This window comes from Taeniopygia guttata, chromosome 28 (genome assembly GCF_048771995.1).
Source record: "Taeniopygia guttata chromosome 28, bTaeGut7.mat, whole genome shotgun sequence".
In the NCBI taxonomy this organism is placed as follows: domain Eukaryota; kingdom Metazoa; phylum Chordata; class Aves; order Passeriformes; family Estrildidae; genus Taeniopygia; species Taeniopygia guttata.
The window spans coordinates 1,731,981-1,757,110 of NC_133053.1; the positions used below are offsets into that span (position 1 = coordinate 1,731,981).

The 25,130-nt window shown below is 54.5% G+C and overlaps 3 protein-coding genes across 8 annotated transcripts in view; 1 reads left to right on the forward strand and 2 right to left on the reverse strand.

The window, feature by feature from the left end:
• The window catches only part of SH3GL1 (SH3 domain containing GRB2 like 1, endophilin A2), a 26,081-nt gene extending 22,441 nt beyond the window's left edge, over positions 1-3,640 (reverse strand). Inside the window, exon 1 of one of the 2 annotated variants that reach the window (XM_072919349.1) lies at positions 3,373-3,640. In XM_072919349.1, coding sequence (XP_072775450.1) covers positions 3,373-3,417 — 45 coding nt within the window. In that variant the 5' untranslated portion in view covers positions 3,418-3,640. The remainder of the gene's footprint in view (positions 1-3,372) is intronic. The other variant, XM_072919350.1, reaches the window with a different exon arrangement.
• Positions 2,879-19,447, forward strand: CHAF1A (chromatin assembly factor 1 subunit A). 4 transcript variants are annotated; one of them, XM_072919339.1, is made up of 15 exons: positions 2,879-3,335; positions 4,962-5,012; positions 5,197-5,987; positions 7,674-7,730; positions 9,601-9,842; positions 10,274-10,334; positions 10,739-10,807; positions 11,173-11,396; positions 11,534-11,702; positions 11,875-11,955; positions 12,032-12,121; positions 12,323-12,584; positions 13,720-14,177; positions 17,590-17,677; positions 18,965-19,447. In XM_072919339.1, exons 2-15 carry the CDS (start codon positions 4,964-4,966, stop codon positions 19,042-19,044), a joined length of 2,721 nt encoding a protein of 906 aa, XP_072775440.1. In that variant the 5' UTR covers positions 2,879-3,335; positions 4,962-4,963; the 3' UTR covers positions 19,045-19,447. The 4 variants fall into 4 exon arrangements, with proteins under 4 accessions (XP_072775440.1, XP_072775439.1, XP_030112923.4 ...); XM_072919338.1 differs by lacking the exon at positions 2,879-3,335 and adding an exon at positions 3,959-4,225; XM_012571262.5 differs by lacking the exon at positions 2,879-3,335 and adding an exon at positions 4,254-4,432.
• UBXN6 (UBX domain protein 6) lies at positions 18,754-24,347 on the reverse strand. Of its 2 annotated transcripts, none has more exons than XM_030257068.4 (11): positions 24,152-24,347; positions 23,768-23,925; positions 23,505-23,566; positions 23,260-23,382; positions 22,939-23,036; positions 22,539-22,614; positions 22,370-22,454; positions 21,940-22,159; positions 21,732-21,862; positions 20,975-21,120; positions 18,754-20,445 (listed from the first exon to the last, which is right to left on the reverse strand). In XM_030257068.4, the coding sequence occupies exons 1-11, from the start codon at positions 24,232-24,234 to the stop codon at positions 20,320-20,322; spliced, it is 1,308 nt and encodes a 435-aa protein (XP_030112928.4). In that variant the 5' UTR covers positions 24,235-24,347; the 3' UTR covers positions 18,754-20,319. The 2 variants fall into 2 exon arrangements, with proteins under 2 accessions (XP_030112928.4, XP_030112929.4); XM_030257069.4 differs by having other exon boundaries at positions 23,260-23,379; positions 24,152-24,344.
• Between the last annotated feature and the right edge of the window lie 783 nt (positions 24,348-25,130).

The following is a 25,130-nucleotide window of genomic DNA, read 5'->3' on the forward strand; positions in this document are numbered from 1 at the left end:
ATTTATGGGCTATTTATGGTCAAAAATCCCTCTGGAAGCCTTGAGAGCTGTCATCAGCCTCAGGGAGATGTGTGTGTGTGTCAAGGGCTGCTGAGATTTAATTAGCACTTGCCTTTTCTCCTTCTGGAGAATGGTTTTGGATGTGGAGGAGGAGGTGGCTGGGCTGTGGCTCGGGCCAGCACGAGCTCCTGAGCCCAGGCAGGCCTGGCAGGGTTTAGGCTCAGCTCACACAGGCGTTGGGAGCACGTTAATCCAGTTTGGAATGGCAGCAGGGCTGAAGCCCAGCCTGGTTAGGGTTGGAAGGGACCTTAAATCCCATCCTGTCACAGCCCTGCCACTGTCCCACCCGGCCTTGGACACTTCCAGGGGGTGGAAGGAGATGAGCTCCAAGGTCTCCTCCATCCCAAACCCTGCTGGGATCCACGGGCAGCACCCCCAGGAGCTGTGCTGGGAATCCCAGGCACACCTGAGGTCTGGGAAGGGCAGCACAAACCCATCCCTGCATTCCTCTGTCCCCAAAATGCTCCTGGGAAGGGCAGCACAAACCCATCCCTGCATTTCCCTGTCCCCAAAGAGCTCCTGGGAAGGGCAGCACAAACCCATCCCTGCATTTCCCTGTCCCCAAACAACTCCTGGGCTCTGGGAAGGGCAGCACAAACCCATCCCTGCATTTCCCTGTCCCCAAAGAGCTCCTGGGAAGGGCAGCACAAACCCATCCCTGCATTTCCCTGTTCCCAAACAACTCCTGGGCTCTGGGAAGGGCAGCACAAACCCATCCCTGCATTCCCCTGTCCCCAAAATGCTCCTGGGAAGGGCAGCACAAACCCATCCCTGCATTCCCCTGTCCCCAAAATGCTCCTGGGAAGGGCAGCACAAACCCATCCCTGCATTTCCCTGTCCCCAAAATGCTCCTGGGAAGGGCAGCACAAACCCATCCCTGCATTCCCCTGTCCCCAAAATGCTCCTGGGCTGCTCCTGCTGCTGGCTGAGCGTGACCCAGGCAGGGCTGGGATGTGGAATCATGGAATGGGTGAGGCTGGAAAAGAGCTTTAGGGCCACTGAGTCCAGCCCAGCACCAGGTTCAGCACCGTGTCCCCAAGTGCCACATCCACGTGGCTTTGGAACACTTCAGGGATGGGGACTCCACTGCTGCCCTGGGCAGCCTGTTCCATGCCTGACCACCTTTTCCATGGAAAAATTTGCTTTAATATCAGATTTCAGCCTCACTGAGGCCGTTTCCAGCCCTGCTGCTGCTCCCCATCCCTGCTGACACCCCCAGCTTTCCCTCAGGATCCCCCCAGAACAGCAGCCTGTCCTGCCCCTGCCTGGGAAGATCTGCAGGATTTTAGGATTTCCAGCAGTTTGTACAAACCCAAAGGGTGCAAACCAAGCTGTTTCTACAGCAGAAGCTCCCTGTGAATTCCAGGCTGGATGAAACCCTGGACCAGGCAGGGATTCCCACCCTGTTCCCAGCTCCAAGCTGCTGCTGTTTCTCCCCCTTCCTCAGGATGTTTTCTCCAGCTTTATTTTGTTTGTTTTTTTTAGGGAACAGTTTGCTGTGAACAGGCAGAACCTGTTCTGGACACACTCAGAGCTGTTCCCCATCTGCAGCATTTGCCAGCACGACTCAGATTTTTTTATTTATTTTTTTTCCCAGATACTCCAGGCTCTCTCCTGCGTGTGGGCTGCCTCACCCAGGGGAGACGTGGGCTTGGAAAAATCACATGGATGGGGCCATGAGCCAAGCCCTGCTCCCTCTGGATCCCAAACAGGGATCCCAAATCTTTGGGGTCCCTGCAGACCCCGCTCCTGGCTCTGCTTGCCTTCAATGAAGGACAGACGTGGAACAAAATGTAATATTTTAGGAAAGATCTTCCACATGTTGGGCTTTGGCAGAGTCTGATGGTTTGAAGGGAGCCAAAAAATAACTAATCCTCCCCTCCTTCAGCCAAGGGCTGAGTGGGACCAGAGGGGAGAAAGGGGGGAAAAGAGAAGGAAGAGACAAAAAAAATGGCCAAACTGGAACCAGTGACTCCCAGTTTCCAGTCAGAGCATCTCTAAGTCGTGGACACCTCTGCCCCTGGAGCACTGCAAGGGGTGGCAGCACCTCTGGAAGAATTTGTAATTCCTCCAAAAAATGGTTTAATCTGAGGTTTAAAATTATATTTTTGGGCTTAGGAACGTGTTAGTCCTGAATCACTGAGGGGTTTTCGCCTCCTGACACCACCACAGCACATCCAGCCAGCAAAATCCTCCCACTCCCAGTCCCCAGCACGACCTTTCCCCGTGGAAGTTGTGAAAAAACACCATAAAAACCACCCCACGATGGGTTCAGTGGGAAAGGAGGGTGGAGGATGACTTCAGGAATTCGTTCTTTTGCTTTGCCGGGTAAATAAAACGGATTTGGGGAAATAGAGCCGAGGAAGGAGGCGACACACGTCGCACGCAGGGGTGGGATGAGCTGAAAGGGTTTAACTCAGTGATGGAAAACACCATCCGTGCCAAACTGATCTGGGATTGAAAGCAGGGGCAGGAAAGCAGCAGCAGAGGGGGAATTTGCGATTCCTGAACCCTTCCCAAAACGCATTCACAAAACCTCCCAGTGGCGAACGGGAAGCGGTGGGAAGGAAAATTCTGCCGGGGAGGGTTGGGAATGGCCACGGCTTATTTGAGAGAGGAAAAAGGAGTTTGTGAAGCCTCTTTGAGGCTCATTCCCACATGGAATTATGGAGCAGCTGATGGAAAATCCCATTCCTCCGTCCCGGGATAATCCAAGCCCGGCCTTGGGCGCTCCCAGGGCTGAGCAATGCAGGAGGGGAAGAGCTCCAAGGACACCACACGAACTCCTCGATCCTGGCTGCAATTCCCGACCCTCTGGAGCTTTTCCCAGCCCTTTCCCCCCGCTCCAGCCGCTCTGCAGCAACCGGGAGTTCCCGAGGCCGCCGCCGCGGTTACCGGGGCCGGTGCTCCCGGTGCTTCCTCCGCCTCTCCCGGCCGGTTTAAGGCTGGATCCGTCCCGGTTGTGCGGCGGGTTTTGGGGAGAGGGAAACCCTCCCGGTGACCCCCACGGTGTCACCCGCCCCGGAGCTCCCCGGAGGAGCTTCCCTGCCCGGTGCCACCGGGAGAACGGCTCCCCCAAACCGAGCCCCGCCCGGGGGTCCGCTCACGGCCTCACCGAGCCCCGGGGTCACACTGAGAACCGGGAGATACGAGCCCGGGATAACGGGGGGTGCCAGGCTGGGCACCGGGGGATGCCCGGCGGGACCAGCACCGGGATAACGGCGGGGATCGCGCACCGCCGGGGCAGCAGCGACCGGGATGGGTTTTCCGAGCCGGTAAGGGAAGAGCGGGCGCGCGGTGCCGGTGTCTCACCTGGGTCGCTTTGTAGAACTGCTTCTTCAGCCCCGCCACCGACATGGTGCCGGTGCCGGTGCCTGGCCCGGTGGCGGCGGCGGGGGGCCCGGTCTGCGGGCGGGGGGCCCGGTCTGCGGGCGGCGGGACCTGGCGCGGGGGCGGCGGGAGCCTCGGGAGCCTCAGGACGCTCCGCCCGTCCCAGCCCGGCCCGGCCCGTCCCCGCCGCCGCTTCCGCCGCCGCCCCCGGCCGCCGCCACCACCGAGCGGCGCGGCCGGAGCGCCGCGCGGGGCCAGCGCGCCCCCTGCCGGCCGGGCGGAACCGCCGCGCGTCGCGACTCAGCCGAATAGAGTGGTTCTGTCGCGACACGCGCGACGGGCGCTCATGGTGGGAGATAACGGTGGTGCCGCCGTGGGTTTCTCGTGAGGGACGAAGCAGCGCCCGCGGGGAGCGGACGGCGGGTGCCACACCGGGACAGCCGTGCCGGGACCCCCGCTATAAAAATGAGGCGACAGAGACTCCAAATGGAAAACTACGACTCCCAGCATCCCTCGCGACAGCGGCGCGCTAATTGGCCGCCGACCCCGCCGCCATTTCGCGCGGTGGCTCAATGCCCGTAGTGGCGCGAGGCGGGCGCGGCAGTGCTGGCTCCGCCCCCTCCTCCCGGTGCTGCGGACAGGCCCCTCCGGCCCGGCACCGGCCCGCCGCAGCCCCGTTCCCGCCCGGTGAGCGGGCAGGCCTCGGGCCTAGCCGCAGGCACCCAGCGGCGCCCCGCCGGCCCTTTACAAAACCACCCAATCAGCGCCCGCAGCTCGCCAGACTGACAGCTCCCTCCACCAATCAGCGGCGCTGACGGCGGCAACCAACCGAAAGGCGAGGCGCAGCGGGGGAGCGTGGCTGGGCGGGTCACGTGGGGCGCGCTCCGCCAATCAGCGGCGCGGGACGCGGGGTCGCCCCGGCTCCCGCCAAGTACGAGCGGGACGGGCCGGGCGGGACCGGGACCGGGCCCGGAGCGGCGGGGGCTGCGCCGCCTCACGGGCCGCCCGGCACCGCCGCCAGCCGCGCTGGCCGCCGCCACAGGTAGGGCACAGCCCGGGAGTGCGGCGCGGCCGGGCCGCGAGGTGTTTCCAGCGGCGGTTGGGCCGCGGGGGTGCGCGGGGCCTGCCCCGGGTAACAAAGGAGGTGCCGGAGCTGCCGCCGCGCCCCGGGGCTGGGCCGTGCAGCCTCGCTCAGGGAGTCACAGACCGGTTTGGGTGCGGAGGGGCCTGAAAGCTCGTCCTGCCTGGGCAGGGACGCTGTGTGCTGTGCTGGGGTGATGCAGCCCGGCCCTGGGCACTGCCAGGGCAGCCGCAGCTGCTCTGGGCACCCTCTGCCAGGCCCTGCCCGCCCTCACAGGGAGCAGTTTCCTCCTCACAGCTCCTCGGGGCCTCCTGGGGACGTTCCTGCTCAGCCCAGCCAGGGGGACGCTGGTGGCTTGGGGGTGACAGTGGGACCCCCTTGTCCTCCCTCACCGGCTCTGGGAGCTGCTGGGCTCTGTCTCAGCTGTCTCAGAGAAGCAGCAGCTCGCTGGGAGCAACCCCGGGTGCTGATTTGTTGTTTTCTCCCGTAGCCATGGAGTGCAGAGACAAAGCTGCTGTTCCTCCACGGAAGCTCGTCCAAGGTAAGGGAGTGTCTCTCATCCAGCACGGTTTTAGCACATTAAGAACATCTCAGACGTGATTTTGTGAAATACATTAGTTTGGCTGTGATTAAAGCATCTCTTAGTGGCTTATCTCAATCTTATTCTTAAAAATGAATAAAACCCATTGACATCACGGGGCTCTAACCTGGTGTTGTTGTTGCAGCTCGGCTGCCCTTCAAGCGCCTCAATCCTGTGCCAAAGGAAAAACTCGATGTGAATCCAGAAGTCAAAAAAGTCAAGAGCTCCCCGAGTGCTTTTGTTCCCAGCAAGGATCCCTCCCTGGATGCCTCAGGTGCCTCCCTGGACGATGTGGAGAATGACTGCCAGCTGAGCTCAGATGGGAATTTGCCTCCAAAACTCATGAATGGAAAAGGTCCATTGGACCATTTTATCCAGAAAAACCCAGGAGGTGACAGGAGTGACCCTGGGGATGATCCTGACCTCTCCAAGGGCTCTGCCCACGGACTCGGGGACGGCACGGAGCAGGAGGATGTGGATTCTAGAGCTGCTGTCAGCAATGGCACCATAGGAAAGGAGCTGAGCTGCCTGAGCTCCTCACAGAGCAGCCCAGCAGGTGACTCCACGCAGACTGAGGGGCCCTGTGCAGCCGCAGCCAAGGCAGAGCAGGATTTGGGAGCTGGGAGCCAGCCATGCTCCGGCCTCACAGCCTGCAAGGACGTGGCAGGCAGGAAGGGCACTCAGGGCGAACTGAAGGGTGTGCTCTTTGAGGGGAAGGTGCCCGTGGTGCTGCTGGAGGACATCATGAGCCTGAAATCCCCCCAGGTGGCCTCTCTGGACGGCAGCACCGCCTCGGAGAGCGAGGCCCTGGAGTCGTCCCACGAGGGAGACTCGGGACTGACCAACTCCTCACTGAGCTCCGGGAGCTCACCCGAGCTCCTGGCACAGACCAAGGGCAGCACCAGCCCTCTGGCTGCCTCCACACCCGCCAGGAAGGTTGGTCTGCTCTGGTTTGGGGGGTGCAAGTTGCTGTGGTGCAATGTTTGGGTTGCTGGGATTGTGGGGAAGAGGGTGAGTGGGGCAGTGAGGAGTCTAGGAAAGGTGGTGGTGGTTGATTAGTGAATTGTTGCCCTTTGGAGTCTTTAAATCCTGCAGCTCAAGGATTTGATTCTCCCTGCTTCTGGCTGCTGCTGGATTTACATTTCTTTAATGAAATACCCACTTGACACTTGGTGTTTTGGGAGCAGCAGCCCAGAGCAGTTTTGTGCTTTAGGTGTTTTTGCCCAGCTCTGTTTCATCCCCCTCCAAGCTGCTGGGATTCCTGTGAGGATGTTCCCCCAGCACAGCCAGTGCAGATGCTTTTCCAGCTCTGAATTTCCTGCAGCTGCCATGGAAAAGCCCTGGCACACATTTCCCAGAGCTGCTCTCCTGCCTCATCCCTGGCAGTGCCCAAGGCCAGGCTGGGCGGGGATTGGAGCAGCCTGGCACAGTGGAAGTGCCCCATGGATGGGCTCTAAGGGCCCTCCCAGCCCAAAGCATTCTGATTCCATGAAAAACCTCTGGATTAGGGGGGTTTTGTTCACCTGAGTTTCAGTTTAGCAGCTCTGCTTCAGCAGGAGGCCCCCAAACACTCTGATTTTTGGGGCAGTTTGGACAGAGAAGTTTCCAAGAGCAGCAGCACCACCACAGGGATGGTTCTCCCAGTCCTTTTGTTGTGTTTATCAAGTCAAGTGATCAATTCTTCCTCTCTGAAAACTCTCAGTCTTCCATCTCTAAAATAAACAGACACACTCAAGCAGGCATGAAGTATTTCCAGTGTAGCAGAACAACAAAAAGCAATCCTGGTGTAATCCAGTACTGCCAGTGGGACTGGATTTGCTCATCTGCTGCTCCCCAAAATGAGGGGCTGCACCCCAAGCTGTGCTGTCCTGGCAGGTTTGTTTTCCTGGGAGGAAACAGCTCTGAGGAGCTGAAGCCCTCACTTGATAGAACTCCTGTTTTATGGCAGCTAAATATAGAAAATAAAGCAGTTGGGCTGTGTTAGCCTGTTAATCACAATTTAAATGTGATGCAGGAGGAGGAGGGGGGGATCCAGTCAATCAAGTCACAGTGTGATGAAATATTGACAGTCTTTAACCAGTCTATGAGCAATGACCTTATGCATAAACCACCTTTTTCTTCCCCCCATAAATAAAAGAAAAATAGGAAGTGTGCCCTGTTTGGAATTTAGGGTCAGTGAGCTGTTCCTGGTGGAAGATCAAGTGGACTGTGATGACAAGAAGAAACTTAAAATGTGGAAAACACTCTTTGTATTCATAAAGTTACAGCTGAATACTAAATATCACAGCAAGATAGGTGGAGGCCATAAAAAAAAACCAAAAAACCCAAACAAACCCAAGTTTAGCTGGAAGGAAGTGAGTTTGCCACATTGAAATGTCCCCTGTGGTTCAGAGCAGCTCCCCTGGGTGCTGTGCACGTGATGTTCCCTTGCTGAGGGGTTTGTTCATGGGAGCAGGAGCCCTGGGATGGGGATGGGGAGATTGGAAATTCCCAAATTTTGTCCTCATTCCCTGCTCTGGGGGAATTTGGAGTGACTGGATGTGATCTGCAGGAGCAGCCTGATGTCACTCAGGCTGGGAAGGCGGGAGCAGGATCTCTAAAACTTGCATTTTGTAATTCCAGGTACCTCAGAAATTCCACAGAAGTTCAGCAGAGAAGGAGAAGCTGAGATTGCAAAGAGTAAGGCATTTCCCTGACACCCAAACCTCCCCTGAGGAGCCAACCAAGGCCTTTGCCTTTTATCTCAGCCCAGCTGGAACATCTCTTTTGCCATTTTTCCTCTCCCTGAGGAGCGTGGAAGAACCTTTAATGCAAGCAGTTAAAGTGCTTGGCTCTTTCCAGAGCTCCTCAGTGGAGCCCTGGCTGCATCTGGGGCTCTTTGGGAAGAAATTAGAAACACTGAAGCCCTAAAATTTCAGTTCTGTTTTTATTAATACACGAGGCAAGTGGGGCCGCTGTGTCTGTGGCTTCCCAGAGAATGTCACCACTGGATGCCACCACTGGGAATGCTCAAGCTCCAGGTTCTGTTTGCTTGGCTGCAGCTCCTCTGCTCCCTCATTCTGCTGCCACTCATGGAATGCTGGATGTAGAGGAGGCTGAAGGGTCACTGCAGTTTCCAGTGCTGCACAAATGGGTTTTTTGGGATTGTTTTTTCCCCCCCTGGGAAGGTTTGTGCTCAGGAATTCTGTGTCCCTCAGCGGCTTGTTTATAAACTTGTGTGTTTTATGTAAGTTGTAGCTGGAAAGCTTTTCAGCTTTTCCCAGTGCCCCATATAGAATTCCAATCTGTTGTTTTCTTCCCTTCTATAGCTGTGTTAAAAATAGCAGGGATGGGAGGGGGGAGAGAGGAGAATGGGAGCTAAAAATGATGCTGGGAATGAAGCAGACCCACCAGCGAGCTGTCAGCTTCACACCAGCACCCAGCACATTCCATGACTCAGGCTGACAGTGTTGTTTCCTTGCCATTGGCACCGTTTGGCTGTTGGTGGCTTTCTGCACTTATTTGTGTTGTGACACTGCTCAGGAAGCCTTGATGTTGACAAGGAGAGATGTGAAATCAATAAAAGAAAACTGAAAATACCCCGGGAGGGGTTGGAATGTCTGGGCACAGGCAGATCCTCCTTTCCTGGTGACATCACCAAGTGCCTGCAGCACAGAAAAGCTTTTTTTTCTCTTTAATTTGACATTTTCCTCCTTGGTGTCAGCAGAGCCATGGTGGGAATTGCAGTTGTTTTGGGAGGAAACACCATAAAAAGCAACACTTCCAATAAAATCTTCCCCCCACTGTTCCCAGAGTGCTCCTTGAACAAACTCAGGGCACTGATGATCCAAAATGGAAGAAAACAAGGGATAAACTCCACAATCTGGGGTTTGGAGACTCACTTTATTCCATGAGATCATGGAATATCCCAGCCTGGGGGGGACCCACGAGGATCATCAAAGTGATGTCTGTGATAGTGGAAAGCATCAGAAAATCCTTGTGGGTTTTTGATGTCAAATCAGCTCAAATTCACTTGTAGAAGTGACACCACTGTAGCCCTACGATGACACCAAAGCATGAAAAGCTTTGCTCAGGAGGAAATATTTTGGAAAGAATCTGAAATCTCCTATTAAATAAGGGAATAATTACGATTTTTTTAATTCCCATCTAATTTTCCATAATGCTACAGTGGTAATGAAGATGACTCAATACAAAAGCTTTCTTTGATCTTTGATGCTTAGAGAAATGAAAATACCTTTTTTTTTTTCTTTTTTTTTTCTTTTTTTTTTTTTTTTTTTTGCTAAGGGAAAAGAATAATTAAAGGTTTCAGAGAGGCAGCACAAGGAAGCTCATCTGGCTGCTGCCTGAGGCACCAGGGGGCTGTGGATGTGCTCCCACCTGCTTTCCTGGGAAGGATGAGGGTCCTTCCCATTCCAGGATATTTTGTGCTGCTGCAGGTCAAGCACTGGGTGGGTCCAGCTTCCTCTTTGAGCAGTGAAATGCTGATTTTTCACCAGGGCTTTGGGAGCACAAAGCTGCAGCTCCCTGAGTGTCCCCCTTTGTGCCCCAGGACCAGGAGCGTGCCGACAAGCTCCAGAAGCTGCAGGCAGAGAGGGAGGAGAAGGGGAGGCTGAAGGAAGAGGCAAAAGCTGCGAAAGAACGAGCCAAGGAGGAGGCAAAGAAGAGGAAAGAGGAAGAGAAAGAGTTGAAAGAGAAAGAAAGGAGGGAAAAGAAAGAAAAGGAAGAGAAGGAGAAAGCTGAGAAGCTGCGAGTGAAGGAGGAGAAGCGCAAGGAGAGGCAGGAGGCTTTGGAGTGAGTGCCTGGGCTTGTGAACAGCTCCTGGGGGTCCCTGTGCTGATGTCCAGCCCCACTTTCCCTGCCCTCCTGCTCCAGCAGCACGGGCCTGGGCTCAGGGGGTGGCTCTGAAATGCTTGAGGGACTCTGTGGCCCCATCCCAGCCGTGCCTTCTGCTGCACCGAGCTCCCCCTCCTCACCTGGCTCACTTGGGCTGTTTGTTGAGGAAGTTACCTGTGATTTGGCAATCCCTGAAACGCCCTGGCATCAAGAGAAACTCGGGGCAGCCTGTTAACTTGAAATGGGTCAATATTTGCTGTAGAAGGAATGAACAAAGTCTTCTCTACGCTTAACCAAGCGTGGTTCTCAGCTGGATTGACAGATGATCCTCGTGGTGGGGTCTGGGGCTTCCCACCTCAGTGCAAATAAACCCTTCCTTTGTTTTCAAGGGCAAAACTTGAGGAGAAGAGAAAGAAAGAAGAGGAGAAACGGTTAAAGGAGGAAGAAAAGGTAAAAATGCTTTCTCTGCCTTGTCTCTGAATTGTTTCTGGGGTGAAATGCTGTTGGTGGAGCAGATCCCTTTGAGTGCAGCCTGTCCCCTCTGACCTGCTGGGGCTGCTCCATGCAGATTTTACCTTTAATTTTTACACATATTGGTTCCTTTGCTTTTCCCCTCTCAAGTGTTTTCTCTGTGTGTTTCTTTGCCCACAAGTGAACTCTCCCCTGGCAATATGACACTCCAGCCCTGCTTGTGGCAGGGAGGACCACAAGTGTTTCTGTTGAGTCACAGGAGCTGGTGACTGCCTGAACTTTGCTTTGTGCCTCGTTGCATTTGAAGTTGAATCATGCATGAGCTCACCTGGAATTCCAAAGCTTTGTCCTATCTCAAAGTTGCATTTGGGTTCTCATTTCAGCGCATCAATGCACAGAAAGCAGAGATCACCAGGTTCTTCCAGAAACCAAAGACTCCACAAGCCCCCAAGGTGAGGGATTGCTGTGCCTGTGTGTTGGTCTCTCACAGTTGTTCCAAACAAATACCCTGATTTCCTTCTCTGCTGCCCCTTACAGCTTCTTAACGTGGTCAAAACATTGGTTTTTCTTAATTTCCTGGTCTCAAAAGCGTAAAGGATTTTAAGAAAAAGGCCAGAGCAGAGACTACAGAAGGCATTTGTGGTTGGTTTAGAGAATCTCAGCTCTTCTTCATTGCCTGGAAGATCTGCTGGAGTCTTGGATAACCTAAACCTCCACTTAACCTAAATCAACACCTCAACAGGAGGTGTCTCTAGCATGTGTTGGTGCTGCAGCTTCTCGGTGTCCAAACCCTGACATTCCTCACTTGATGTTTCAGACCCTTGCTGGCTCCTGTGGGAAGTTTGCTCCTTTTGAAATTAGGGAGAACATGGTCTTAGCCCCCCTCAGCCGTGTTGCCCTGGATCCAGACGACCTGGAACAGCTGGATAAGCTCCTGCATGCCCAGAATGCTGAAGATTCTTTCTTGAAGGATCTAAAATGTCGTAAACCACGAAAAACTGGGCCCACTTTGGTCAGTGACAGCAGTGACAGTTTCAACAGGTCAGTGTGCACTCGGGGGCTTGCTTTGCTTCTGTTTTCTGAAACGAACTGCAGAGGGGCTTTGAGGATTGATGTTGGAGAGGAGGGAAGGCTGGAGCTGTTCTGTGGGGCTGAGCCACCTTCCCCTGTGTTCCCAGTGACGTGGTGGTGGTGGATAACTGCCAGACTGATGCTGTTCCTGAGAGGGAGAAGTTTGGCAGGATGAAGCTCCTGCAGTTCAGTGAGAATCACCGCCCTGCCTACTGGGGCACCTGGAACAAGAGAACCTCCCTGATCCGTGCCAGGAACCCATGGTCCAAGGACACTGTAAGCACCTCAGCCTGCTGGATTCTTTATGCTCTAGAAGTGAATGTGCTTGGCCAAGTCCTCTGCTTCCCTGGGATTTTTGAGCCATTTTGTTCCCTCAGCTTTGAAAGCCCAGAGTGGGTTTGGTGCTCTGCTCTCCAGTGATGGGCAGAAATGTTGGCATTTCTTGCAGAAACTGCTGGACTATGAAGTAGACAGTGATGAAGAGTGGGAAGAGGAGGAGCCAGGGGAAAGTCTCTCCCATAGTGAAGAGGTGAGGATCCTGCATGCTGAAAAATTCAGGAACCACTTGCACTTGGCAGTGTAACTTCTCATCCCTTTATTTGTAGGATGATGAAGAGGAGGGAGAGGATGAAGATGAGGACGATGGGTTTTTTGTACCCCATGGGTACCTATCTGAAGATGAAGGTGTGACAGAGGTAAGGGAGCTGGCTGTCCCTGAGTTTCCAAAGAGCTGTGTCATGTCAATATTGGCAGGGGAGGAGAGCAGGGTCCTGGCAGGGCGGCCTGCACGGTTCAGGAGCTCTGTGTGGCTCAGGGAACACAAGGCTGGGTTTAAAAAGCTCTTTTTTTTCCCCCTAGTGTGGGTGTAACAAGTCTTTTGTCCCCTGTGGCTGCAGGAGTGTGACCCAGAGAACCAGAAGGTTCGTCAGAAGCTGAAAGCGAAGGAGTGGGATGAGCTGATAGCCAAGGGGAAGAGGTTCCATGTCCTCCAGCCTGTGAAGATTGGCTGTGTCTGGGAAAGGGCAGCAAAGGACAACAGCACCAACCCAGACCTGAAGGTGCTCCAGCAGTTCACAGCCTGTGTCCTGGATCCACCTGTGCCAGAGGAAGAGCAGCAGACACAGAAATGTAGCAAAAAAAGAGCAAAAGATCAGCAAAGTAAGACCTGAAGGGCTAAACGCTTCCACACTTGTACTCTGCTTTGGAGGGAGTAGGGGGATTACTGAGTGTTGTATTCAGAATGACCTGTTTCTGACAAGTCTGGAATCCAAGGAATCTCTGAACGCTCTTGGAAAGGAGTTTTCTGGCAGTGCCTCTCCAAAAAGTCTTGCTCTGGGCAATCTAGGAAATAAAGCCAACCAGACTTGAGCAAACTCAAATTTAAGGACAGGCTTGAGCCTGCTTATTGTTTAGGGAAAGGGTTTGGTTCCAGTCATGAGCTTTTCCTGCACCTGATTAACACAAAGCTGTGAATAACTCACATAAAAGCCAAGCAGGGGGTGGGGATTTTACTCCAGGGTGTTGTTATTATTGGGGGTGAGTTTTCTCCATCAAATCTGGCTGCTGTTACAATCATGGAATTGCTGTTACAATCATGGATTTTACTCCAGGGTGTTGTTATTATTGGGGGTGAGTTTTCTCCATCAAATCTGGCTGCTGTTACAATCATGGAATCCCACTTTGGGTTGGGAGACACCTTAAAGACCATCCAGCTTCTGCCATGGGCAGGGACACCTCCCCATTCTCCAAGCCCCATCCAACCTGACCTTGGAGCCTTCCAGACACGAGGCACCCCCAACTTCTCTGGGCAATCCCATCTCTAAAACCAATCCTGGTATTTTCACCCCTGCTCTGGAGTGCTTTTGCTGATTTATATCCCCTTGGTTTTCCCAGCTTTTAACCCATTCTGTGCCACCTTTTTCCCTCCTCCTCTCAGATTCCTGGGCCAGCTCCTGCCGCTGCTGCACGGGAATGGGGGTCAGGCTGTGCTCCCAGGGGACAACAGGACAAGAGGGAACAGCCTCACATTGCACCAGAGAGGGTCAGGTTGGAGATTTAGGGAATATTTTTTCACCCAAAAGATTGCCCAGGGCACGGCTGGAGTCCCCATCCCTGCAGGGATTTAAAATCCGTGGGGATGTGGCACTTGGGACGTGGTCAGCCTTGGCAGTGCTGGGGAACAGTTGGACTCGCTGACCTTTATGGGTCTGGAGTGTCCTTGCTGATTTATATCCCCTTGGTTTTCCCAACTTTTAACCCATTCTGTGCCACCTTTTCCCCCCTCCTCTCGCAGTCCTGGGCCAGCTCCTGCCGCTGCTGCACGGGAACGTGCACGGGAGCAGGGTGATCATCCAGGAGTTCCAGGAGTGCTGCCGCCAGGGACGCTTCAGCGACGTGCCCGAGGGCAGCAACAGCAGCCCCCCACATCCCCCAGGTGGGGAGGACAACGGGGTCCCCTCCAAGGCCAGGCTCAAGAGGATCATTTCGGAGAGCTCCGTGTACGAGAAGAGGCCCGAGTTCAGGATGTGCTGGTACGTGCACGCCGAGGTGCTGCGCAGCTTCGGGCAGGAGCAGCTCCCCGTGCCCTGCCAGTGGAACTACGTCACCCAGGTGCCCTGCACGGGCAAGGATGAGGGGGGCAGCGTGCCAGGAGTGGCTGTCCCCCAGCCCACCCCCCTGGCAGCCAAGAGGAAGGCCATGGGAAGCATGTCCATCACCAAGTTCATGAAGAGACCTCGGGGTGCTGAGCAGGTGAGTTCCTGTTGTGGCCTGTCGGAATCTGTGATATTTAAATGATCCCAAAATTGTAAAAGTCTCTTTCAGCCCCGCTGCCAAAGCAGAAGCCATAATTGGTCTGTGCTGTTTCAAGGTTGTTTATTCTGTTTATCTCTAACATGTTCTGCTGCCCTGCCGCAGCTCTGTCCTGCAGGGCAGCGTGTGGGGCTCTGCCCTCAGTGGGATGTTACAAACATTAAATACCACAAACTACCTGTGCTGGATTTACAATAACGTGCCAATATCTGTCACCTACGTTGGACAGTGTGTCCCCAGCCTGAACCAACAGAAAAATGCCAACACCACAGTGAAACATGGAGGGCATGAAGAAGGAGAAAAAGGACAAGGCACACCCAATTTCCTCCATCTTGTCCCCTTTGGATCCCTTATCTAGAATCCTAAAATTTTACTTTTGCACCCGTGCCACACTTAATTATTACTCATATCAAACACTCAGAGCTTGTAATTCATCCTGTAAGATTGAAAACTCTTTTCCATGGACAGAGATCACAGCCAGTGTCTCTGGGGGCTCTGTCCAGGGGGGTTCCTGACCCCTGCCAGGGTCCCAGGGCAGCCAGAGGGAAGCTCTGGATTCTGACAGTGGCCCAGTAAGGAGTGCTGGGAATGGGGCTGGGGATGTTTGCACCCCCTGCTCAGCCTGCTACCTCCAGCCACTGTCCTGCACACCAGAAGAGCCTTTTTATGGGGAAAGAAGTGAAATGATGGGACTAAAGAGATGGGTTTCTTTTGTGTGTGTCTGCAGCTTGGACTCTCTGTTCCATTTGAAACGTTGCTCTCCTGCTGTTCTTCCATTCTCTGCTATTTGGCAGTGATTGCATCCAAGCTGTGAATAGTTTCAGAGTCTGCTTGGCCTTGGTTTTACAGCTGTGTGTAATTTGTGTGCAGGTTTTATGTGTGCCTGTGGCTGCCAGATGTACAGCCCGAGCTGATGACTTACAGCAGTTGCATGTGAGCAGATTAAATGTGGTTCCCAAGTGCTGCAACTCAGCCCGGAGCAGTCTGTAAAGGCTCCAGCTCATCCTGACACACATAAAGCAGAATTTCAAGAGCTGGTTTAAAAACACAATAATTCATAGGGACAAAATGAGATGGAATTGCAGTGGTTGCTGCTTGGGAGCTGTGTTGTGGTTTTCCTGTTGTTGTTTCTGCTTTTCAGGGCAACCACAGGTAGTGCTGGAGCCTAATCATGACTGAAAAGTGGGAATTCCAGAATGGTTTGGCTTGGAAGGGACCTTAAACCCCACCCAGTGCCAGCCCTGCCATGGGCAGTGACACCTTCACTGTCCCAGGTTGCTCCAGCCTGGCCTTGGGCACTGCCAGGGATCCAGGGGCAGCCACAGCTGCTCTGGGAATTCCATCCCAGCCCTCCCCACCATCGCAGGGAGGAGGAATTCCTTCCCAAAATCCCACCTGCTGGCTGTGGAAGCCATTCCCTGTGTCCTGTCTCTCCATCCCTTGTCCAAAGTTTCTCTCCATGTTTCCTCTTGGCCCCTTCAGGCCCTGGAGGAGCCACAGTTGGGTCCCCACAAAGCTTGGGGTGCTCTGTTGAGGCTTTAGGTGCTGAAACTTGGGGTTATCAACCTTTGGCTTCCGATCCCACAGGCAGGGCAGGGTGTGAAATCCCTGCCAGTGGATTTATTCCTCCTTCCCTGTGCTCCAGGTTAGGAAAGAGCCCCAGAATGGTTTGGGTTGGGAGGGACCTTAAAGCTGATCTCCTTCCACCCACCTCCCCTGGACCACAAATGAGCCTTTTGATGCTTTTTATGCTTTGCCTTCCCAATTTATTCTTGGCTTTTTTGGCTTTTCTACTGAAAAGGCTCAGCACTCAGGTATTGATAGAGATCAGAGACTTGTGAGAAGCTGTTCAGCCCCCAGACTCCATCTGCTTGGGTTTTTTTCTTGTACACTAAATAAAGGCAGAGATAAAAGTCTCTGCTTGGCACCCACTGGAAATTCAGCTTATAAGGGAGCAGAAATAGCAAAACAAAGGCTTTTAGGAGAATTACATCACCAGCCTGAATGCTTCAAAGCTTCTCAGAGCTGTGCTGGTGAGGTGCAGCACCGAGCAGAGGTGTCAGAGCCCCAGAAACGTTTCATTCCTGATGTCTCAATCAGCCCTGCTCAGGTTTTGAAGATCCCACCCCACCTGTAGACCCAGGCTGGAGCATGGGGAAAGCCTGGGAATGGCTGGGGGGGCACAGCTGCCAGATTCCCAAAAAACCCTGGCACGTGTTTCTCTGCTGGGAAGCTCACACCAGGGCTTGTGTGAGTCAAGGTGCTCTTACATAAGCTGTGGAGAGAAAAAATTTGGTGCTGAAGTGGGCAGTACCTGCCCACGTGTAGGAGGAATTTAATCTGAGAACTGTGACTTTATTGAAAGATGTAAATTGAAAATTTCTTGGCTTGGAATAGTTTTTAGGGGATGGGGGACCAGGATTTTCATTCCAGTTCCAGCTGAAGGGGAAAAAAAAAAACTCAACAGACCCTCACAGCAACCCCACACCCTGGGCAACTTTGGTTTGTGTCACTCCTTGGGTTCTGTGTTCTTGATTTGATTCAAAGTAGGGAATTTGGGCTTTTCCCATGGCAGGAAACCTGGGCAGCAAGGGAAGACCTGGCACCACTCCCCCAATAAAAGCTGCTTGGGAAAGATGAGGAGGAGTCAGGAGAGAACAAGGCCCAAACTTGATAAGGAATAGTAATTCTCCACCTTCAGAAGGGAGAGGACATCCAAAGGGGCTCAGCCTGGAGCAAAGGAGGCTCAGGGGGCCCTTCTGGCTCTGCACAGCTCCTGACAGGAGGGGACAGCCAGGGGGGTCAGGCTGTGCTCCCAGGGGACAACAGGACAGGAGGGAACAGCCTCACATTGCCCCAGAGAGGGTCAGGATGGAGATTTAGGGAATATTTCTTCACCAAAAGATTGCCCAGGGCACGGCTGGAGTCCCCATCCCTGCAGGGATTTAAAATCTGTGAGGATGTGGCACCTGGGGACATGGTCAGTGGTGGCCGTGGCAGTGCTGGGGAACAGTTGGACTTTATGAGTCTGTGATTCTGTGGAGATAATAATCAGAGAGGGGAGATATTTCCCTTCCAAAAATGCAGCAAGAGTCAGGTTTCCATGAAGGCTGAGCTGCCTGCGCTGCGGGGGCTGCTCAGCACGTTGTGTAAGAGGGAAGGATCCTGGAGCAGGAGCTTGGCCTCCTTCCCACTGTGTGTGCCACTGCAGGTGAGGCCTTTTGTCACAAGCCTCAGCTCGTGGAGCTGGGAATTGCACATTTCCTTCCCTCCAGATGTGCTCACCTGCCCAGAGGTGCCGTGGCACCCTCGCCCTCCTGCCTCACACCCAGTCCCTGTTCTTTCCCTCCAGGCTGCAGAGATGGATGGATTTCAGGCAGACACTGAGGAAGATGAGGAAGATGATGACTGCATGATTGTGGATGTACAGCCAGGAAAAGGTGGGAAGGGAAATGGGTACCAGGCTCTTGGCAGACACTCCCCCAAGGGAGCAGGAACTGTGTGAGCTAAACTTTGGATTTCCTGCCCTTTTTCACCATTCCTTGAGTTTTTTTCTCTATAGATACCTTATTCCAGATATTCCTGCTTTTTACCCTTTTTTAAAAAAGATGCTTCTTTAATATTTATGGCCTTCTCTAAGCTGCTCTTGCCTCTTCTGCCCTCCTCCTCCACTTTTTCCTCAGTGGCACAAAAGCCCCTGTGGGCAGCACTTGGCTGCCAGTGTCACCTGCTTGTTTCTGGGAGCACAGGTGAGCACCAGGGTACTAGTAAAAAAAAAAAACTGGTAAATTATGGAAAATATTGCTGCTCTCTGGGGCCTGCAGAGCCCTCCCAGGCCTGGCAAGGGCTGGGTTATCACCCCTCTCAAAGGTGCAAATTGTCTGAGGGAAGTCACATCAGGGAGCACAGCCTGGCTGCTGCTTTGCTCCACAAGCTGAGCACTTGCTTGTGTTTGTGTCCCACTTATCCCTTGGAAAAACAGATCAAAGCCCCTCTGCTGCAGCCTCTCCTTTCAGGCCAGGCTGGGATGAGGACGTGGAGCAGCTCCTTTCATCTCCAGGAGCTTTTGGAGGTGATCACACAGATCAGTGAGCTGACTCCAAGCACGTGCTGTGGTTTCCAAAGCTCTGGGCTCTTTCTTGCTGCTCACAATAAGAGCTCTCCCAACCTGCTCTAAGGAAAGTGGGTTTGTGTTGGGCAGCTCCTCTGCTAGATAAGGACTGGTGCACAGAAATTCTGTAGTGTTTGACCCATTCCAGGCATTATCTGGGCTCTCCTTCCTCTCTGAGCTCCTCTCACCTCCAAAAACAGACAGTGGGACTGCCTGACAAGAAGCTTGGCTTTAATCTTAAGCTGCTTTTGCTTATTACCAGGCTCTGAGATGAGAACCTCACCTCGGGTTTGTCTCCTCTTGTTCTGAGGATGCCACTGAGCAGCTTCCCTCCCTCAGGCTCTGCTGGCACGCACACAGCTCTGTTTGTTTGGCTCTAAACCACTGAAAAGATTATGAAAATCCTTTTTATGGTTGAAGTGATTTTTTTTATTCTGGATTGGTGATATTAAATACGAAGCCAGTATTAAAACCAGTTTTTAAATAGTGTTGAAAAGGAGACTCACAACAGATGCAGGAAGCTAAGACAGATAAAACATAAAGCAGTCAAATTTTACCAGATGCATGAGGATATTTATAAAAACAAAACAAACCAAACACATTCTCTCCTTTGCAGGTTCCACAGCTCCAGAATCCAGTGGCACAAGAGCTGCACACCAGGACAGCAGCATGCTCAGCCCATCTAATACAATTTGAGACTTAAATGCCTACTAACTCCTCTGTATGTATGTAGAATGAGCTAGAAAGTTTTAAACCTTGTGTATCTTTGACCAAGATACTTGAAAGTATTCCACATTTCTTGTAAAGAGAAGACAGCACTTTGTTCTGCTTCAGTCCAGATGGAAGCTTAAATTTTTAGACTTAGCTTTTTAGCTTTTTTTTTTTTTTAATACTGCATATTAATCTGTCCTTAATAAAGCATTATTGAAATTTTGATACTTCTTTGTAATGGAAGGTATCTAAGTTATCTCTAAAAGTAGCTGAGGGATTTTGGAATAAGCTTATTGTGACGCCACTAGGGAATGACTGTTCATAATGTTGTACAGCGTGGCCTTGGGTATAAATGATGTACAATTATATATGAATTTATGCTCTTGTACCATCCTGTTTGTGGTCTTACTTGCTCCAGAGAACAGCAGCAGGGCTTTACCCTGGGAAAAGGGAAAATGCATTGTTTCTCTTATTTTGGGACAGGTTGGACAGGTCAGGGCTAGATCCTCAGTCTCTTGTCTACGTCAGAGCTGGGCTCTGTCCCACGGAAAAACTCTGGTTGAGGTAATAAAGGCATCAAATTTGATGATAAACAGAACAAATTTGCTGGGGCTTTCAGCTTTATACGACTGGTGAGTTATGAATTACTTCTTGAAAAGATTTGTCTGTAATTTGAGGTTGATTTAATCTACCGGGCACCACCAGTAGCTGTTCCCTGCTGTCACCCTCTGCTCTCCGAAGGGACAAGGGGGGTGATGCTGCCCCAGTAACACCAGTGCCAGCCCCAGCACAGACTGGTTTGGCATCTCAAACCTACAACAACAATGCAACTCAAGCAGCTGGGATCAGAACTGAGTCTTTAAATAATTCCATTTAATCAGACTAAGTGTAACTTTATCCAAATAGCTTCTCTCCACCAGGAGTTACAGTGCACACAGAAGCAGAACGGGAAGCTGAGTTCTAAACCCAGCTCCCTACCCAGGCTCAGGCTGGTAATCCAGCCCAACAGCCCCTAATCCCTGCTCCACCACTGCCCTGGGAACACCTCAGGCAGTCCCTGCTCCAGTTTGGTGCTGAAATTCCCTCGGAGGAGCCACGGGGAGAGGCCACCTGCGAGTCTGGAGCTGGGAGGGGACAGCAGGGTCCAGCCCTTCTGCAGAGCTAAACCAAAGCCACCTCTGAGCTCACGTAGCTCCAGCAGTCCTGGGAAAAGGAGGGATGACTCTACAGCCAGCAGCACTGGAGGCACTGCCCTTTATTTCAGGACAGGGTCTGGGCTCTGGCCAGCAGCTCGGGCCTGAGGGGGCTGCGCTGCTCCTCCGCCGCCGCCTCCACGTCTGCCATCACCGCGGCGTCCCAGGCCAGGCTCAGCAGGGCCGAGGGCACCTGGGCAGGACAGGTGACTGAGCACACGGCCAGGCAAGGCTGTGGCACAACAGCAACCCTAAAACCCAGCCAGCAATCCTAAATCCCACCCCTGCCTGGGGCAGCCACACCTCCCACTGTCCCAAGGTTGCTGCATCCTGGATTTGGGCACTCCCACAGCTGCTCTGTTCCCCTCGAGTGTAGAACAGCCTGTGTGCGTTCACACACCTGGGACTGCTCAAACTGAAGAGGACAAAGAGGCTGGATTCTGCAGCAGCTCCTTTTAGGGGATGCTACTTCGGGGTTTCTGTCCATACCTTCCCCCACCATGGCCACCTTCCCTCTTTCCCAGCCCCTGGCAGCTGCTCTGTGCTCCAGGAAGGGGGACCCTGCACTTCCCTCCACACCTCGAAGCCCCCAAGCAGTTATTGCTTTATTTGTGCATAAAATGAGGGGACAGAGCACGACTGTCCCCAGCTCTCAGCAGCAGAAGACTCTGACATCCTCAAGATGCTCTGGAAGGTGCCAAAAATCTTTTTTTTTCACTCACCAACCCACATTCATTGAAGGCCAAGTTCTCATCAGTCAGTTTGAGACCTCCAGGTCCCAGGAGCTCAAAGGGCAGCCAGTCATCTCTGAGTGCTTCTCTCACAAAGTTGTAGAGCACAGATACTGATTCCCGGGCATAAAAAGTCCCTGCCATGAGAAAACAAGGTGAGAGAGTGTGGCATTTACCAAAATCTAACCTTTTGTGGTCGGTTCCGTGGGGCTTCACCCACTGATGCCGACTTGATCGACGACTTCCCTGACACACAGCCAGCCTCATTTAACTGAAAACTATAAAAGCAGAGTCCCCAAAGAAAAATTGTCAATTGTTGGGAGCCCCTGCCAGCCTGCAACAAAGAGCTGGGGAAGCCTGAAATGATTTCCAGAGTTCTGCTGGAAAATTTGAAGAGGATTTATGCTGTTGGACAGTCTGACATCACACAGGCAGCCTCACGCTGGCTGCTGTCACTGATCTAATGAGTCCAGCTTGTTATTCCAGAGGCCTGGGAAGAGCAGACTTTAATTAATGATGCCTTGAGATTCTTCCCTCTCTGTCCAATCCTGGCTTAAAATCCCAACCCTGAGCAGGGGGAAGGTTTGGAGGTGGGAAGATTTTGTGGAGAAACGTTACCCCACTGTAGTTTTGGGGTGGTTTATTCCACCAGCTGAACTCAGCACCTCCTGTTATCCAGCTCCTAACATTCCAGTACTCTCAGAAGCTTCTGGAAATGCCCGAAGGAAGGGTGAGGAGTCCCTCCTACCTTGCAGGATGTATCCATCGGGGAAGCGCACCCGCAGCAGGGTGTAGTTGTACTTCCTCATCTCCCTCTGCTCGTCCTTCTCGCGCATGGCTCTGGTCCTCAGCATCGACGCCTTCTCCACCGCCTCTGTCCTGCGGGGAGAGAGCCTTTAGACCCCGAGGAGAGCCACGAGCTCCTGGCTGGTGTCTCCTGACCCTGAGCTCCTCACCGGAGCCGCTGCTCCCTGCGCAGCTCCTCTGCCGTCAGGTTGAAGAAGTCGTGGGGCAGCTCGAAGCGCGCGGCCGCGGGCGACGGCCGGAACAGGGCGAGCTGCCGGTGCAGCTGCGCCCGCACGGGCTCCGAGCTCAGCAGCTGCTCCTTGTGCTCCTTCAGCCCTTCCAGCCTGCTCAGCACCTCCTCCTGCAGCACGTAGAACTCCTCCGTGGTCTCTGCAAAGCCACAGGGATGGTGTCAGGCTCTCGGGCTTTAGGGCGGTGACAAGGGGACAAGGATCTCTGGGGAAATGTCACATTGGGGATGAGGAATGTGCTGGTTTTGTTTCAGCCTTGGAGGAATGATCTCTGTGGAGCTGTCAGCAACCAGAGCTGCCTCAGCATCCCACAAAGCCCTGACTCCACATTAACACCACGAGTCCTTGCCTTGTCCTGGAACAGGCAGTGTTTTTGTCTCAAACCCGACAGCCTGGAAAAATTTGTGCGTCCCTTCCAAGCAGCTTATCCTTTCCTGGAAGAAAAGGGCAGAATTGAGATGGAGTTTGCTCCAAGCAAGGGTTTTCCAAAGCTGAGCAGCTGCAGAGTCGGAGCTCACCTGAAACACCTTGTTCTGCAGTTTGATTTTCCGGTATTTCTCCTCCTCTGGATGGAGGTAGATGTTATCCAGGTACCTGCAGCAAGAGGAATGCACTGCCTGGATCAAAGCAGGACACTCTGAGGTCAGAGAGAAAACACAGACCTCACAGAGAAAAAAAGCTGAGAAACCCAGGAAAATACAATACATCAATGTTTTGGGGCCAAACCAAACAACCAGCAGCTCCCAGACCTCTTGGATTAGTGGGACCAACTCCTGCAGGGTGCTGACATCAGGTCAACTGACAAATTGGGTGGTTCAAGAGTTCATTTTTCTTCCAAAAAAAAGGACTTTGCTAGAAGAAGAGCAAGAAAACCCACTAGGGAAGGGATGAGCTGCCCGTGCTCTCAGTCCCACTCACTTGGCCATGGTCTCCACGCACACCCGGACCTTCTCCCGGTCCTTGTTGAAGGTGTGGATCTCCATGATGGAAGCAGCCACGGGGTCCACGGAGGAATACTGGGGGAGAGGGAGAGGGAGAGAAGCTGCTCAGGGAGGAGCTGACCCCAGCTGAGCTCAACTGTTCTTCACTTGCTGGGCTAGAGACGATTGAACAGGTAAAGTGAAATTGTCCTGGGGGAGATTTTACACGAAGGAAGTGGGCTGGTCACTGCTGGAGGGGACCCACGGCACAAAAGGAGTTTGAAGAGGGAAGGGAAGGAGTTTGGAGGGAAGCACTCACTGCCTGGATGGCTTCTCGGAGCTGCTTTTCCTTCTGGTCTTTCCTCACAACGGCACCAGTCAAGGGGCAAATGAAATAAACCCCTGAGACAGAGGGAGCAGCTGCCCCTTCCTCCTCTTGCTGCTGAAGGAGATAAAACCAGGCACAAACTGAGCATGGAGAAGTTTTGGGGTTCATAAACACCCTCAGGAGAGGGAGAGCAGCCCCGAGAGGTGCCGAGCAGGGAATGGCAGCATCTCCCTCACCTTTTCCTCCATGGAGAGCCCCTTCTCGCCGGCAGCTGCCTCGGCCATCAGCTCTTTTCTCACTACAACACACAAACCCCAGCTGGAGCGGAGGCTCGGCACATTCCAGAGGGTTTTGGACAGCTGAGAAGCAAACACCTGCCCAGGTGTGTCACCCTAGCCCAGGGCTGCACATGACCCCATTTCCACCGCCCCAAAACACCCTGGAGAGCCCTTCCCGGGTGCTTTTCCAGCCGGGATCGCGGTTCCCGTCCCGCTCCTACCCTGGTTCTTGATGTGCTCCTGGGAGGCGGACGGAGCCTTCCCCTTGGGCTTCAGCTCCAGCCGGGCCAGCGCCGCCGCCGCCGCCTTCTGCGCCTCATCCGTGGGGGCCTGCCGGGGCTTCGGGGCCACCTCGGCTCTCGGTTTCTCCCTGGGGGCCCTGGCACGGAGGAACCGGGCTCGGTGCGCGCCCGCCCGCGGGACCGGCCGCTCGGGCCCGGCCGTGCCGCCGCTCCCGGCCCCGCGTCCCCCTCGCGGCCCGGGCGGCACCGGGCTCAGGGCGGCGGTACCGGGCGCGAAGGAGCCGGTGGTGCCCGGGGGTGGCGTTACCGGGGGTGCCGTTACCGGGGGTGCCGTTACCGGTGGGTCCCTCCCCAAGCCCGTACCGGGACGGCTCCGAGAGCTTCTGCCCGGGCCCCGCCGTCTTGAACTTCAGGTCGGCCTTGATCTCCTGGAAGAACTTGCGCATGGCGGTGCCGGGACGGGAACACCGGGACGGGAACACCGGGACGGGAACACCGGGACAAGAACGGGGCCGCCCCGTTCCCCTCCGCCCTTCCGGCCCGCCCGCGCCGTCACCGGAACGGGGCGGGACAGGGACGGGGCGGCGGGGAGGGGGGCGAGGGATGCCGGCACCGGGAGCACCGGGAGCACCGGGAGCACCGGGAGCACCGGGGGCTGGCCGCACCCACGGACCCGGGACCGGCACCCACGGACCCGGGACCGGCACCCGCGGACCCCCGAGCGGGACCCACGGACCTCCACAGCGCCCCGGTTGCATCCATGGAGCCCCGGCGGCACCCACGGCACCCCCAGACCCCCCAAACCTGCTCCCGCAGCCCCCACGGAGCATCCCCGGCTGCCGGTGCCCCGGGAGCAGCCCCGGTGTGAGCAAAGCAGGCTGAAAGGAGCCCCGTGGAGCCGGGACACAGGCGGGGCTGGGCGCGTTTAAAGCACACGGAGAAGGAGCCGCGTGTCCGCCCCATCCGTGGGAGACCGGCCGAGGGCTCCAAACGGGACGATGGGCACCGTGAACGTCCATCCCCGCGTGTGCCGCGCCCTCGCGGGGTTTATTCCCACGGCACCGCTCCTGCTCCCCCTCCTCGTGGGACGTGGGACGCGGGGCTGCGAGTCCGAACCGAACGGGGGCTCCGCCTTCACCGGGGCAGCGGCACCGGGCACTGCCCCTCCGCTGGCACCCCGGGGACACCCCGGTGGCACCGAGAGCCAGGCCGGACACACGCCGGCATCGCCAGCGGGAATCACGGACTGGGACACGGATCTGCCCTCCGGTGGCACCGCCGTGGCACGGGACGGGCTGAGGAGAACGGACCGAGCCCCGGGGCTGCCGGGGTGCGGCGGAGC